Here is a 15135-nt window from a genome sequence, read left to right as displayed (position 1 = left end):
GCCTTCCAAACTTCAGAGGGAAGAGTGGCTTCTTTAAATAATATGATTGTGCGTGTTGACATTTTCCTGAGAAGTCCCTTTTGTAGAACCCAGAATTATGAACTCCATGAAATGTAATTTGCCGTACATTCTTGAAACAGAAGAGGGTGCTCTCGGGCAAGCTGATGCTACCCAGCGCTCGAAACGTAAGCATTTAAATTTGGTGGTGCTTGTATTATGATTAGTACAAGATCTTGGGGGCATTTAATAAAGCATTTCAAAGCATTGTGAGTCCAGTGGAGCATAATTAAAATTAATACAATAGACAAACACATTAAAGTATTCTTAATGCCTACTCTAAAAATGCTGTCGAATACAATTTTACACATCCAAAAATTTAAAATCTATGTTTAGAGATAAGCATAAAATATTACGCTTATCTCTAAACATTTCTGACTATTATAGAGAAAGAAAAACAGTGTCTTCTCTGCAGGTTTCAAACAAAATTTTTCTAATGAGAGTTAATAAACTCAAAATCTTCTTTCTTTAAAAGATTTATAAGATATTATAATTAATTCATCCTGCTTTGGCATGTGTCAAGGTCAATGTGATCTCTAAAAATCTCCAGTCCAGGATTGTACTTTCAGCTTCTTAGGTAAGAGCAAGCAAAGATATATGCTTTCAGGAGAATATTTCACGCTGCCTTGACTCAGGGACAAGCCTTGGTACTGTTTCAGTCCTCAGAAAGCAGTAATGAACATTGTTCTTTTCAAGATGGGTTCTGTATTTCTCTCAGAAATCTCCCTGGGTGGATGTTGTCATTCTTTTATAAAGCCAGTTAGGACACTCTCTTTCCAAAAGCCTTATATCATGAGTGAGTCTACGAGTGCAGCTGAAAGCATGCAGCATTCCCAAAGCCTTCTGAAGTACAGAAGGCTTACTAAAGACATTGGCTGCCCGTTTGGCACTCTAAGTCACCTCAAAATGCTATGTGACCTTCGTTCCAAATAATCATCTTGCTGATCATTCTTTTTTAAGTGCTTACTATATGTCTGCATTTTTCTAGGTACTAGGGATAAGTAATTACAAAAACAGTTAGTTCCTGCTCTTATAGAGAGTATATAATAGTGGGGGAAGTCAGACAATAAATATCAAGTTGTGATTATTGCTATGCAAAAAAATAAAGCAGGGTAAAACAATAAAGAGTGGCAGAAGCGTGCCATTTTAGATAGGTTGGTAAGGGACGTTCTCTTTGATGAGATGACATTCTAGCAGTGAGACCTGAAAGAAATGAGGTAGAGTGCCACCCAGATCCCCAGGGAAGAGTGTGTCCAGCAGAGGGCTCTGCTAGTGCACAGGTGCAGGACTCAGGGGGTGCTAACATCACAGAGGACAAGATGACTGCTAGATGGCTATATCGGAATGAGCAAGAGGGTGGGATGGAGGTGGAAAGAGATCAGAGAGACTGTGGGGGAGGTGGGGGAGGCAGACCACCTGGGGTTTTATGGGCCATGGATTTCATTCTGAGTGAGATGGGAGCCCTTGGAAGGCTTTATGTAGAGGAGGGGTAGAACTTTGTTACATGTTAAGATGATTGTGTGGACATAAAAAGGAGGCAGAGGCAGAAACAAAGAAAGTAGTTAAGAGTCTATTGCAATATCTCAGGTGTCTTAGTCCTTTCTTGCTGCTATACCTGAGACTGAGGGATAGCAGAAATTTCTCACAACAGAAATTTCTCACCATCCTGGAGGCTGGGAGGTCCAAGATCAAGGTGCCAATAGATTCGGTGTCTGGTGAGTGCCTGTCTGTTTCTCAGAGTAGGCACGTTCTTGCTGTGTCCTCACATGGCAGGAGGGGCAGAAGGGTTCCCTGAACCCTCTTTTATGAGGGCACTAATCCCGTTCATAAGGGCAGAGCCTTCACACCTAATTACCTCCCAAAGGCCCCACCTTTCACTACCATCATTTTGGGGGTTAGGTTTCAACATATGAATTTTGCGTGGGACATAAACATTCAGATGATAGCATCAGGTGAGAGGTGATGGTGATTGAGAGTGGTGACAGGAGATGAAAAATGGTTGAATTCAGAACATATTTGAAATATAGAGCCAACAGTATATGCCGATGGTTTAGATGTGGGGTGTGAGGGAAAGAAGGTAACAAAAACCACTGCCAGATTTTTGGCCTGAGCAGCGGAAGAATGGAGTTGATTTTATGGAGGAGGGGAAGAGTGTTGTAGGGGCAGGTTTTGGGGAGAAAGATCAGGAATTCATGTTTGGATGTGTTAACTTTGAGATGCCTACTAGACGTCCAGTGGAGACAGCAAGTAGCAATTGAATGTACAAGTCAGGAAAGAGGGCTGGGATAGAGATGCGCCTCTTAGAGATATCAGCACGTTCAGCCATGGGACTAATTGGGATCACTTGGGAGTGAATATAGAATAGAAGCGGGCTGAGAATTGAGCCCTTGGGCTCCCTGGAGTTTAGACGTCAGGAAAATGAGGGCAATGCCATAAAGGACACTGAGGAAGAGTAGCTGGAGTAGAAGAAAAAAGAGAATGGTATTCATTCCAGGAGTCAAGTGAAAAAGGAGGTAATGAGTTTCCTCAAATGCTGTTGCTAGAGTAAGATGAGGACTGAGAGTTGACTACTGGATCTAGCAAGATGGAAATGGTGACCTTGACAGAAACAGTGTCATTGAAGTGAGAGCAATGGAAGCAAACTCAAGCAGGTTTGGACCCAGTGAGTAAAACAGCTTTGCAGGGGAAGCAATATTTCCCTCTACCCTCTTCAGTTTTGTGGTTGGTCCAAGAATTAAACTGACATAAGATAGATTAACAGGAGAAAAGCATACCAATTTTATTAATATTTTTACATGGACGTGGCAGTCTTCAAAAGGGAAATGAAGACTCAAGGAAGTCAGTAGGCCATGAAGCTTATATACCTTTTCACGAAAAGAACAATAAATTATGGGGATGTGACAAGACAAAGGGGCTTGGACTCGGGGCATTAAATTGTAGGACAGTGCCTAGAAAATACATGGGGGAAACTAACGAAAGACAGGGTCATTTTAGTAGTTTGATGTGGAGGTCCATTTCGGCATCAACTCCTAGTCTCTGGTGATAAGAATGTTCTTCTCTTCCTAGTATAGGGAAGGCACCTTTTTCATGGAAAATTTTATGATAGGTTTTTAGGTAGAAATGAGGAGGTCAGAGAGCCTGTGTTAGTTTGTTTTGCATCGCTAAAAAGGAATACCTGAGACTCAGTAATTTATAAAGAAAAGAGGTTTAATTGGCTCACAGTTTGGCAAGCTGCTCAAGCGTGGAAGCAGCATTTGCTTGGCTTCTGGTGAGGCCTCAGGAAGTTTTTACTTATGGCAGAAGGTGAAGCGGAAGTAGGCATGTCACCTGGTGAGAAATAAGCAGGAGTGAGAGGAGGAGCTCACAGGCTCAGCTCTGCATGAATGAACAGAGTGAGAACTCACTCATTATCGCAGGGACAGCATGAAGACATTCATGAGGGATCTGCCCCCATGACCCAAACACCTCCCACTAGGCTTATCTCTAACACTGGAGGTCACATTGCAACATAAAATTTGGAGGGGAAACACATCCAAACCATATCAGAGCCCTTCTGCATGAGCTGTTTCTCAAGTGTCTTCAGCTTAAAATAATCAATATGCCAAAACAGCATATTTTGGGATGGCATCAATCCCTTCAGCCCCACCCCACTTTTTTTTGGAAATAGAGTCTTTTTTTTTTTTTTTTTTTTTTTTTTTTTTTTTTTTTGAGATGGAGTCTCGCTCTGTCGCCCAGGCTGGAGTGCAGTGGCGCGATCTCGGCTCACTGCAAGCTCTGCCTCCCGGGTTCACGCCATTCTCCTGCCTCAGCCTCTCCGAGTAGCTGGGACTACAGGCGCCCGCCACAACGCCCGGCTAATTTTTTGTAGTTTTTAGTAGAGACGGGGTTTCACCGTGGTCTCGATCTCCTGACCTCGTGATCCACCCGCCTCGGCCTCCCAAAGTGCTGGGATTACAAGCGTGAGCCACCGCGCCCGGCCGGAAATAGAGTCTTGCTCTTGTTGTCCAGGCTGGAGTGCAGTGGTGCCATCTCAGTTCACTGCAACCTCTGCCTCCCAGGTTCAAGTGATTTTTGTGCCTCAGCTTCTCAAGTAGCTGGGATTACAGGTGTGTGCCACCACTCCCGGCTAATTTTTGTATTTTTAGTAGAGACAGGCAGGGGTTCACCATGTTGGCCAGGCTGGTCTCAAACTCCTAACCTCAGGTGATCCACCCCCCTCTGCCTCCCAAAGTGCTGGGATTACAGGCATGAGCCACCACACCTGACCCCCTTCAGCTCTTTTGAGGAGTTGTGCTGTCAGTATGAACACTGGGACAGTGGCTGGGGAGGATGAGATCTTAATACTTCCCTGACATCCCTTAAGACCCAAGTCTTGATACTTTGTCTGCTCTCTGGCTCCTTCTTTGTCATTACTATTATTTTTATCTTCTTGATGTTGACTCTTGCTAAAAGTTTTTCTCTTCCTTATTGTTAATCCTTATAGAAAATGATTCCTTGTTATCTTTTAGCCCACATCATCTGAATCATTTGCTTGCTGTTTCTAGCATAGGTGCTTTGACTATGCCAGCTTGTATTTCTTCAGAATTTTCATTAATTGTTTATGTGTGGTGTTGTAGGCATTACATATTTTAAAATAAATTTAGCCATTGCTTCAATCACATCCTGCTTTGTTTTAAAATTTTTCTTGGTTGAATTTTACCGGGTCAATGTCATTTCATATGAGAATGGTAATCCCACTTCAAATTTTGTTATCAAATTCAGAATAATTATAAACCAGTTGCTGGTTTCATAATCTTAAGAATGCCTACAAAGTTCCTGCAGGATAAAAAAAGCACACCTATTTATTCATTGTTTTTATATCTACCTAATGATTTGAACTTTGATTCTTTATTATAGTTGATATAGTAATATTCTATGTAAATATTTGTCCAGTAATTAATAAGTGAGTTTTAATAAAATTAAAGTATCTGTGAAAGGTACAATTTAGGCAACTGTGAAATCATACTATTAGTGGGATATTTTATTGTTTTGATTCATTATTTATTTTAAAGCTGTTTTGTATGGTTAAAATAAGGAGGTGATCAAAATATGATTTCACGACTCACATGGCTTATTGTCATACACAGGGAATTTTTTTCCATGATGTTTAAAGAGGGAAAGAATCACAAGAACAAATCTCATAGGGAATACACTCGATAGATGAAGTACATTAACCATATAATGAATGAGTTCCAAAATTACTGAAGTCTAGTTGCTCAATTAGGATGAATGCAGGCTCTATGGAAAGTGAAAGCTAGCTGAAGTGTGAGGTATGAGTGTAAGAGAGGATTTTGGGAGAGATGGCTTGACCAACACAACAGAGATCCATGCAGACACAGGAGGTCCCTCCATGCAAGAGTGTGGGTGTTGCTGCTGAGGCTTCGGAGATGACCCCAAAGGCTAACAGGATGTAGTCCTGCCATACCTGGAGCTCACGATCTTCGGAGAAGCAACTCAACAGAGTGCAGTCATGCCATGGCCTAAGCTCTCAAAGTGTCTGCCAAACTATTAGATTTGTAGGTAAGTCATGCATTACTTACCAATGGGAAAATGTACAAAATGAGAAATGTGTTGTTAGGAGACTTCGTTGTTGTGCAAGCATCATAGAATTTACTGACACAAACCTAGATAGTACAGCCCACTACACACCTAAGCTATACAGTATGGTCTATTGCTCCTAGTTGCATTTTAATCCCTAATTTTCTCCCACCTATAGGCTAGAAATTCCATTCTATAACAGCTTAAGAATAAATTCATATCAATAACTTTTAATGAATGTTTTTCATATTTGAGGTACTACGCTAGGACATTATTGTGATTTTGGAACAGAGATGATCAATTCCCTCTAACAGGGAATAAATGGTTAAGGCAGCTCTGATTTGGGAAATATATTTATGAGCACTCTAGAGTTCAGTTTCTTTTTCTGCTTTTCCTCTCTGAGAGAAACGCTACAGAGCTGTGAGTGGCCGGGTGGGGGTGGGAGATGCCACCTGGGAGCAGTGCTTGTCCTTTTCTGTAGAGTTTTATTTTGATATTTTCACACTGCTCAGAGAGAATTCCACCCAAAGGTCCTCAAGTGCCATGAAAAGGACAAGGAAAGAGCATCTTTGAACAGTGGCATTGTTAAATGCCAAGAGCCTGCCTCTCCAGTGGATAATTTTGAGATATTGTGAAACACTTTTCAAAGGCTTTGCTAAGTACTCATTGTGGAAAAGGACACATTCTATATTAAACTCTCACTGGGATCAGAGATGGCCTTCGGTAAGACTGTGAACTAGACGATGTTTGTAGCCCTCTTTTTATTGCCTCTTCCTCTGTCGGTGATGCTCCAGTCCCTTCCCCCATACCTCCTCAAGGCTTTTAGGGTCTCCCCACCTCCCTCTTTTTGCCTTATATGATTGAGTGCCAAGGAAGGGTAGATGTCAGTAACTTAGATCTTGGTGTTCTTCTGCTGCAGGCTTTTCCAATGGAGCTACTTATTCCTCCAAACCCCACAGACCTTTAACTGCTTCGCTACCTTCAGTGTGGCTGTCCTCCATCCTCCAGTCCACCCTTTGTGCTGCAGTCAGGAAGGGACACATTATCTTGCATTTGCTTACTAGTGAGCCTTAGCTTTCACCATGGCTTGCCTTATTCTCTATCCTCTAGCCAAACCAAACAAACTGCTCTCATTTCCTCAAACCCATCATGTTCTCAAACCCTGCATGTTCTCAAGTCCCAAATTTTGGCTGATACAGTGCCCTCTCCCTGGAATACTCTTCCTTGCCCCCTTCCTCTGTCCCCTACTCATTCCACAGACCTCAGTTTAGGGGGCCAATTCTAAGAAGCCTTCCCTGGCCCTCCCCATTCAGGTTAGGTGAACCTCACAGGTATTTTTTTTTTGGTACTAATCCTGTTATATTGTAATTACTTCCATCTTTTTCTTTTTGCCCACCCTGTTTGGGATTTTGACTGGGGTGGCTCTGCCCAGTTATTTCTCTTTTTCTGGGAAGAGCACCATCTGCAGGGGTGGTGGTAGGTGATGGTAGGAGCAATGCCAGTGATAGGGGGCTAATCCCCTGGCCAGAGATTATGACCTATGTATTCAATAAGAAACACTACATGAATGAATGATCGGATAAATTTAGATAAATGCATTACTTTTCTTCCTATGATAGTTGCATTTTAATCCCTAATTTTCTCCCACCTATAGGCTAGAAATTCCATTTTATAACAGCTTAAGAATAAATTCATATCAATAACTTTTAATGACTGTTTTTCATATTTGAGGTACTATGCTAGGAACTCAAGGGGCATATAAGAATGAATAATACACAGCCTAAGTCCTCAAGAAATTTAAAATCTATTACACTTATGGTTGCAAATGCCCTTTAAAAAAATAAACACACACACATATCCAAGGGGTTGAAAAATATTAAAATATTTGTTTTAAAATTTGATTTAATCTTGCTTTTGAAAGCTGGTAAAAGCGGAGAGGAAGCACCCTTAGCTTTTTAGCACCTATTGTCTGGGACTGTGCTTTCTCATTTAATACCCAGCAACTTATAAAGGAAGTGTTACTTTTCTCTCTCTCTTTTTTTATTTTTATTTTTTGAGACAGAGTCTTGCTCTGTCTCCCAGGCTGGGGTGCAGTGGCCTGATCTTGGCTCACTGCAACCTTCCCCTCCTGGGTTCAAGTGATTCTCGTGTCTCAGCCTCCCAAGTAGCACTGGAGGTATGCACCACCATGTCTGGCTAATTGTTTGTATTTTTAGTAGAGAAAGAGTTTCACTATGTTGGTCAGGTTCGAACTCCCAGACTCAAGCAATTCACCCACCTCGGCCTCCCATAGTGCTGGGATTACAGGCGTGAGCCACCATGCACGGCCAAGGAGTGTTATTTCTCATCGTGAAATGAAAACATCTCTCTTGTTAAAGGTATCTTGGAACCCTTGTGTGGCTGTACATGGCTTTTTTTCTTGTACTTGAAACAATATCCCGTGCTTAATTTCCTTGACCTGTCCACGTAAATAAAATGTAACTTCAAATGAAAAACATTCACATAAAGAATCATTCACTAGCTCATCCCATGTAAACACATATAAGAAAACACAAGTGTTTGTTAGGAACCTTTTATGTGGCCAATACAATCCTAGGTACTATAACTTAGGGAATAAATGAAACTGTACAAATTGCAGTGTACTTAAATTTATGGGACCATGACGTTGCCACTTTCCAAGCCGAAAGAAAATGCAATCACAAGCAGGGATGATAGTGGTAGGAAAGGGGCCACAGTGGTTTTCTGTGCTGTTTGGATAGAATACAGTGGTTATTGTGTAAAAGTTTTCTGTCTTGATGACCCTGTCTTGGTCCTTTGGCTAGAAAAAACAAGCTTTTTTATGTTTCCTCTCTGACCATTGGTATTTCTGGGTTGCCAGCTTCTCCAGCACCCAATCTAGGATATGGGAGGCAAAAAGAAAATCAGAGAACTCACTGCTATGTGGCTCCTGGGATTGCGAGGTCCATAATTGGCCTGCCATATTCTCCCCACTTTTCAGAGTCTTCTTATGTTTGTTTAGATATATAACATTTTAGCTGTTCATAGCAGAATGAATAGGAAGAAGTGTGTTTATTTTATATTGTCCCTGCCTCTCCCAACATTTGAAGCATCTAAGACAATAAAATAGAACAGTCAAGATGCTGCCACTTACCTCTTATAAAATGAGACAAATTAGGAAAAAAGAAAAGCACAGTTATCGAGGGAACAAAGCTGGTTGGTTTTCTGCAGGTCATAGCCTTAAGCTCAAATTATTTGTCTTGATCTCCACCTTGTCTAGGTTGGAGAATTAACTGGAGACAATAAACATTATCGTTGCTAATATTTTATGTACATGTATGATTATACGCATTATGATTAAAGAAATGAAAGCATAACCATTTGTTAGCTAGGAAATTACTGAATCTTTATCAAGACCTTGATGAGAATGTTGAAAAAGTAGTGATGAGGAAAATTGTGTTGAAGTCATCCTACATACCTTTTATGAGTTAATTATAATTGGTAATATGTGTACAACATATACATCTCTCAAATATTAAAATATTTTGAAGTAGGCAGTCATATACTCATTAACAGTGTTCCATTGCATTGTGTCACACGGTCACTTTAACTGAAATCTTGTTGGCGTGGGAGGAGGAATTCATCATGGTGGAATAGAATCTGATATTCAAATAAAGCAAGTTGATTTTGGAGCTGTATTAGAACATTGAAAATGTTACAGAAGTGCAGAGTATAAAATAAATCAGAACTGCCAACACTGTAACCATTTCAAAGTTACAGGGTGAGGCAGAGATTATGTGGATTTTCATTTCCTGTAAGATGCAAAGGATGAAACAGGGTCAGAGAAACACAATACTGCTGGGTTTAGTGCATTGGTTGCAAAATGTTCAGAAGTTAATTATGAATATTTGCTGCCTTAAGTCATATGCTCAAATACTAACTTGTATTTTAATCACCAATAAATAATTATTTAGAGTCTATAAAATTATTGAAATACTTTGTATTTGACTGTAAAGTTTAATATGTAATAAATAATGGGCTGTCTCTAAAATATTTTTCTTTACTTTTTTTCTTTTTTGGGACAGAGTCCCACTTTGTCTCCCAGGCTGGAGTGCAGTGGCATGATCTTGGCTCATTGCACCTCTGCCTCCCAGGTTCAAGCAATTCTCCTGCCTCAGCCTCCCGAGTAGCTGGGATTACAGGCGTGCACCACCATACCTGGCTAATTTTTGTATTTTTAGTAGAGACGGTTTCACTGTATTGGCTAGGTTGGTCTTGAATTCCTGACCTCAGATGATCTGCCCACCTCGGCCTCCCAAAGTGCTGGGATTGCAGGGGTGAGCCACCACTCCCGGCCTTTCTTTACATTTTTATCCAACAAAAGGACTTCATAAATATGGCCTTTGCTCACAATAAGCAAAGTGAAATTATTTCTTTACTTTCAGAAGAGTATCACTAATACCTCCAGGCAAAAGTAGTGAGAACATATGGGGAGGAAAATTAATCTGATTATTAAGATTTGCTTAAATGTTGCAAAAACTGGTATTGACTATCAGTAATAAATATATATATTATATATTATGGTCTCTAAACAAAGTAGGAGAAAAATGAAAATCTGGTGCTCCAAATTGTGTTGGCCAGTTAAGGAGGAGCTTTATGCTTTGGCAGAGGTGTAATTTCAAAGGAATAGGTACTTAAAGAAGGACTAAGTTTCGGCATTTCTTTTTTATTCATTATTTACTAACAAAAAATAGTCACTGTAAAATTGCCTCACTGAGGCTGTAGGATCTTGAAATTTCAATTTTAGCATCAAAAGCACCTCGTGGGCTGGATGCAGTCACTCATGCCCATAATGGCAGCACTTTGGGAGGCTGAGGTATGAGGATTGCTTGAGGCCAGGAGTTCGAGGCTGCAGTGAGGTATGATCATACCACTGCACTCCAGCCTGGGTGACAGACCTAGACCCTGTCTCTCTCTCTCTAAAAAAAAAGTGGTTTGTGTATGCAACATACTTCTTCTCTGAGTTTAAAAAGTTTACAAAAGAAATGTAACCATCACAACTATCATATTCTGCACGTTTCATGATAATTTGATAAGCTATCAAACGTGTTAAAAGATTCTTTTACATACTTTTCAATGCTCTTGTGACTGGTGAGGGCACTCAAGACACTTGAGATTACAGTGAGGGACAGTCTAATCAGAGAATGGGCGCTGGTTTAGTTATTTCACACTGTGTAACAAATTACCCAAAATGTAACTGCAAATAAAATTACAAATATTCATGATCTCATACAGCTTCTGAGGATCAGGAATCTAGGAGATGCTTAGAAGATAGATTTGGTTCAAGATAACTCAAAGATATGTAGTCAAGCTTATCAGGGCTGCAATCATCTGGTAGTTCAACTGGGGAAGGATCTATTTCCAAGCTTACTTATGTGACTGCAGGTTTCTCATACTTGCTGACTGTGGGCTGGAGTCTCAGTTCCTTGCCACATAGACCCCTCCATAAGCTAGCTCATGACATGACATGACAGCTGGCTTCCTCCAAAATAAGAGAGTGAGCCCAAGAAAGAATCCACCGCTATGAATAACCTTATCTCAAAGGTGATATGCTACTACTTCTTCGCTATTTTACTAGTAAAATCAACCTACCATGGTACAAGGTAGAGGGGACAACATCAAGCGGTCAATACCAGGAGACAGGGATCATTGGGGGCCATCTTGAAAACTGGCTACCACAGGTCCATGTGGCAGATTTGCAACTTGGATTTACCTAGAACTTATGTTAAAGCATACCTCCTCTAGTAGTCGTTGCCTGCTATTGGGAAGAAATGACTAGTGACCATTCAGACAGACTGCAAGGGGCAAATGAAATTTGCTGACATTTCTCTGCTAACATTACATAGCTTCTCCATAACTTGAGTATACTGAGTGTACTAAGAAATAACAATTCAACTTTTAGTTACACTTTTTATGGGTACGAAGATCCAAGAATAATTTAAAAAATATGTATGATCTAAGTATAGTTCTGAGAAGGATAGAATGTATAATAAAGTAAAACAGTATCCTGTCACAGAAGGTTAGGTGATTACCAATCCTAAGCATTTAGAAATAAAGCTTTAAAACCTTGCTATGAAAAAGATGGAAAACAAGAGACCCTTTTAGCTTTCTTATTTCCCAGCTTGAATAATTTAATTGGATTTTATAATATCAGTAGGAACCAATGACTGCTTTTAGCTTTCTTACTTTGGGTGAAAGATAAGTCACTTTGAACACTCCTGGTAGTAAATTGCCAGGTAGAGAGATATAACCATTAAAATTACCATATATAGTTCTTGGCTTTTTGTAAAAGAAATTTCTTATAGTTTTCAATGTAGGAAAGTTTTCTAAAGGGTGTCATATAAATCAGCTACTTGAAATTCACAAACCATAAGGTACCTGACCCAGGCAAATCACATACAGAGTGGTAGGGAATAAACAGCTCTACTGCACTTACTTGCACAAATAAATAAAGTATAATAAAAATAAAAAAATAAATAAATAAATAGCCAATTTTAAATATAATAGGGTTTTTAATCATCAAATAACATCCATCTGGTTAGGTCAAGACCTATTTGCAGGCTATAAAGGCTGTTTAGAAGAGTTGTGGCCAAGTTCGGTGAGTCATGCCTATAGTTCCAGCACTTTGGGAGGCTGCGGCTGGTGGATCACTTGAGACCAAGAGTTTGAGACCAGCCTGGGCAACATGGTGGAACCCTGTCTCTACAAAACACACACACACACACACTCACACACACAAAATAGCTGGGCGTGGTGGCACACACACCTGTAGTCTCAGCTCCTTGGGAGGCTGAAGTGAGTGGGTTGCTTGAGCCCAGGAGGTGGAGGCTGCAGCGAGCTGTGATCATGCCACTGCGCTGCAGCCTGGGCAACAGTGTGAGACCCTGCCAAAAAAAAAAAAAAAAAAGGCAGAGTTGTGGCAATAGATGGTGACTTCTTCCCTTTTCTAATCCTCCAGGTTATCTGTGCTTACATCTTCCCTCAGCCCTAGCTAGGTAAGGTATGCCCCAAGATGCTCTGCCCTTCAGAAGAGAGAATTATTGTAGGTAGACAGCTGGTGATTTCTGCCTAAGGAGGAAAAGGAGGCAGGAAGATATTAGCTGCTGACTTTATTTTAGCAGTGGTTTTCCACCTTGGCTGCATATTAGAATCAGATTCTGCCGAGTGGGATTCAGGCACTAAACTTTTTTTTTAAGCTCCCCGGGTGATTTTAATGTGCACCCAAAATTGAGACTCTTTGTCTTAGGTCTGTGGGTCTCATTTCAGCGCCCATTGGAATCACCTGGAGAGCATGTTAAAGTTACAGAATGCTAGGCTCCATCCTTCAGTCTGATTCAGGAGGGCTGGGGTGGGACCCATCATTTGCATATTTAACAAGTTCCCAGATGCTGCTGATGCTGCTGTACCACGCTGACAAGTCTTAGAAAAATTTAGCTCGTTATAGTTTTATACAACAAAAAATGGAGTTCAGCTGTGAGTGGGGTGTAGGGGGAGGAATGAAAATTGGTAAATGCAGAGGACAGATATCACTAGTCTCCCCTCTTTTCTTTCCCCATCTTCTTCAAAGCTGAAGTCAGACAGAGATCTACCCCTGCATTGCCCCTCCTCGATTTTCATCTTTCACAGATTGAGGAAACAACCTGTGAACGACCTAAAGCCGGCTTGACCCAACCTAACCATGCGTTTTAGCGGGTCTCTTTTCCGACACAGGCCGACCGCCTCTCCGCCTTGATCCCCTCCTCCACTCAAGCCCGCTCCATCTATTAACGTTCTCTTCTGCCCAGCCACGCCCTCGGCGTTCTCCGCGGTTGCGCACCTGACGTACATCGTTCAAAAAGTGCCCAGTGTTTCCGCGTGCACTGCGTGCCGCGCAGGCGCAAAGGGCCAGGTGCTGGAGGTGCTGTCATGGCCTACCTCAACCCGGTGGTAAGGAGGACCTCAGGCTCTGTGCAGAGGGAGCGCCCTGGGACTCCGGGTTCACGGCAGCCGAACCCTGCACACCCTTTTGTTTCCCCCTGACACTTTACAGATTGTCATAAACCCTCTCTCTTCCTTAGGGGCTGGGGCTCTTCCTCACCTCTGTGTTGGAGGAAGCTGATGAGGGCCAGTAGTTCAGCAGGAAGTTGGGCCAGCCCCGCCAAAAGAACAAGTGCCCTTTTTCTCTTTTCACCCAAACTGAGGCTATCTAGTTGGGGTGTTTAGAGGTGGAACTCATCCTCAACCCTGCTCGTTTCCTAGATACTAGAAAACCTCCAAGTTCGGTTGTGTTAATTGTACTGTGGACATTGTTAATTCCAAGCTGTATTATTTACTGCTTGAAATAACAATGTGATATCTCATGTTACCTCCCCAAATGTTTTTACTGTCTTTGCCTACCCGCCTATTTCGTTGTCCTTTAACAACTTAATGCTTAAGTGTACAACCTACATTATCCTCCTACCCCTAACGGACACTTAATTTGCACAGTGAGAATTTCTAGTCTCAGTGGCACTTATGAGATCATCAATCATAAAAACCTGAATCAAAGAACAAAAATCAAGAATTCATCTTTATTACCAATTCATCTCAACAGACTTCACATTTCGTGAAAGGCAATGTGCTTGTCCAGATCTGTGTAATTTTATGGGTTCGGGGTATTATATATGCAGTATAAAAACTCCATTTTTAGAGACATGCTACTTTAATTATATCTGTTTTATGACAGTGTGTTTTAAGATACATAAAATACCTATGCTCTGACTGAATATAAGCTTACTAGGTATGCCAATTTATCTGATTGTGAATTCTATGAAGGAGTGTCTGTGTTTTAAATAGAGGAGTTAAGATGTTAAAAAGATAACAGGGAAAGCAATACAAAGTCTGTGGTCCTAGAAGAGAAAATATGTTCAATACCTATTTTGATTTTTGAAAAATTGTGTTCTAATGGGTACTTTTTGACTACTGCTGTGTTAAGATTTTTTAGCCCTAAGAGTTTTTTCCTTCGGTGTTAAGCGTGATCACACTAGCTGGGACTACCACTGAAGCATCAGTTTAGTATGCCTTTATCAGGATAAACTGTTTTAGAAGAAGCAACTAATTTAGGGGCATTTAGTCTTAATGCATGTGCTTGTGAATAACATTATTTAAATGTTACTGATTGGCCTATTCATATAGGCTTACCCTGGGTCTTTAGAAGGATTAAAGCATAGCTTTAAATACTAAATACTCTTAGGGGCTGGGAACTGTGGCTTACACCTGTAATCTCAGCACTTTGGAAGGTCGAGGTGGGCAGATCACTTGAGCCTAGGAGTTCGAGACCAGCCTGGCCAACATGGTGAAACCCCATCTCTACTAAAAATACAAAAAATTAGCCAGGTGAGGTGGTGCACGCCTGTAGTCCCAGCTACTCTGGATGCTGAGACAGGAGAATCACTTCAACCCAGGAAGCAGATATTGCAGTGGGCC

The 15135-nt window shown here is 41.1% G+C and overlaps 1 protein-coding gene across 2 annotated transcripts in view; it reads left to right on the top strand.

The window, feature by feature from the left end:
* Positions 1 to 13576: 13576 nt before the first annotated feature.
* Positions 13577 to 15135, top strand: part of GTF2A1L (general transcription factor IIA subunit 1 like) — a 73158-nt gene continuing 71599 nt past the window's right edge. The window contains exon 1 of one of the 2 annotated variants that reach the window (XM_055241989.1): positions 13577 to 13617. In XM_055241989.1, coding sequence (XP_055097964.1) covers positions 13597 to 13617 — 21 coding nt within the window. In that variant the 5' untranslated portion in view covers positions 13577 to 13596. The remainder of the gene's footprint in view (positions 13618 to 15135) is intronic. The other variant, XM_055241990.1, reaches the window with a different exon arrangement.

Source organism: Symphalangus syndactylus, chromosome 14, assembly GCF_028878055.3.
Source record: "Symphalangus syndactylus isolate Jambi chromosome 14, NHGRI_mSymSyn1-v2.1_pri, whole genome shotgun sequence".
Lineage (NCBI taxonomy): Eukaryota > Metazoa > Chordata > Mammalia > Primates > Hylobatidae > Symphalangus > Symphalangus syndactylus.
This window is presented reverse-complemented; position numbering and strand designations above follow the sequence as displayed.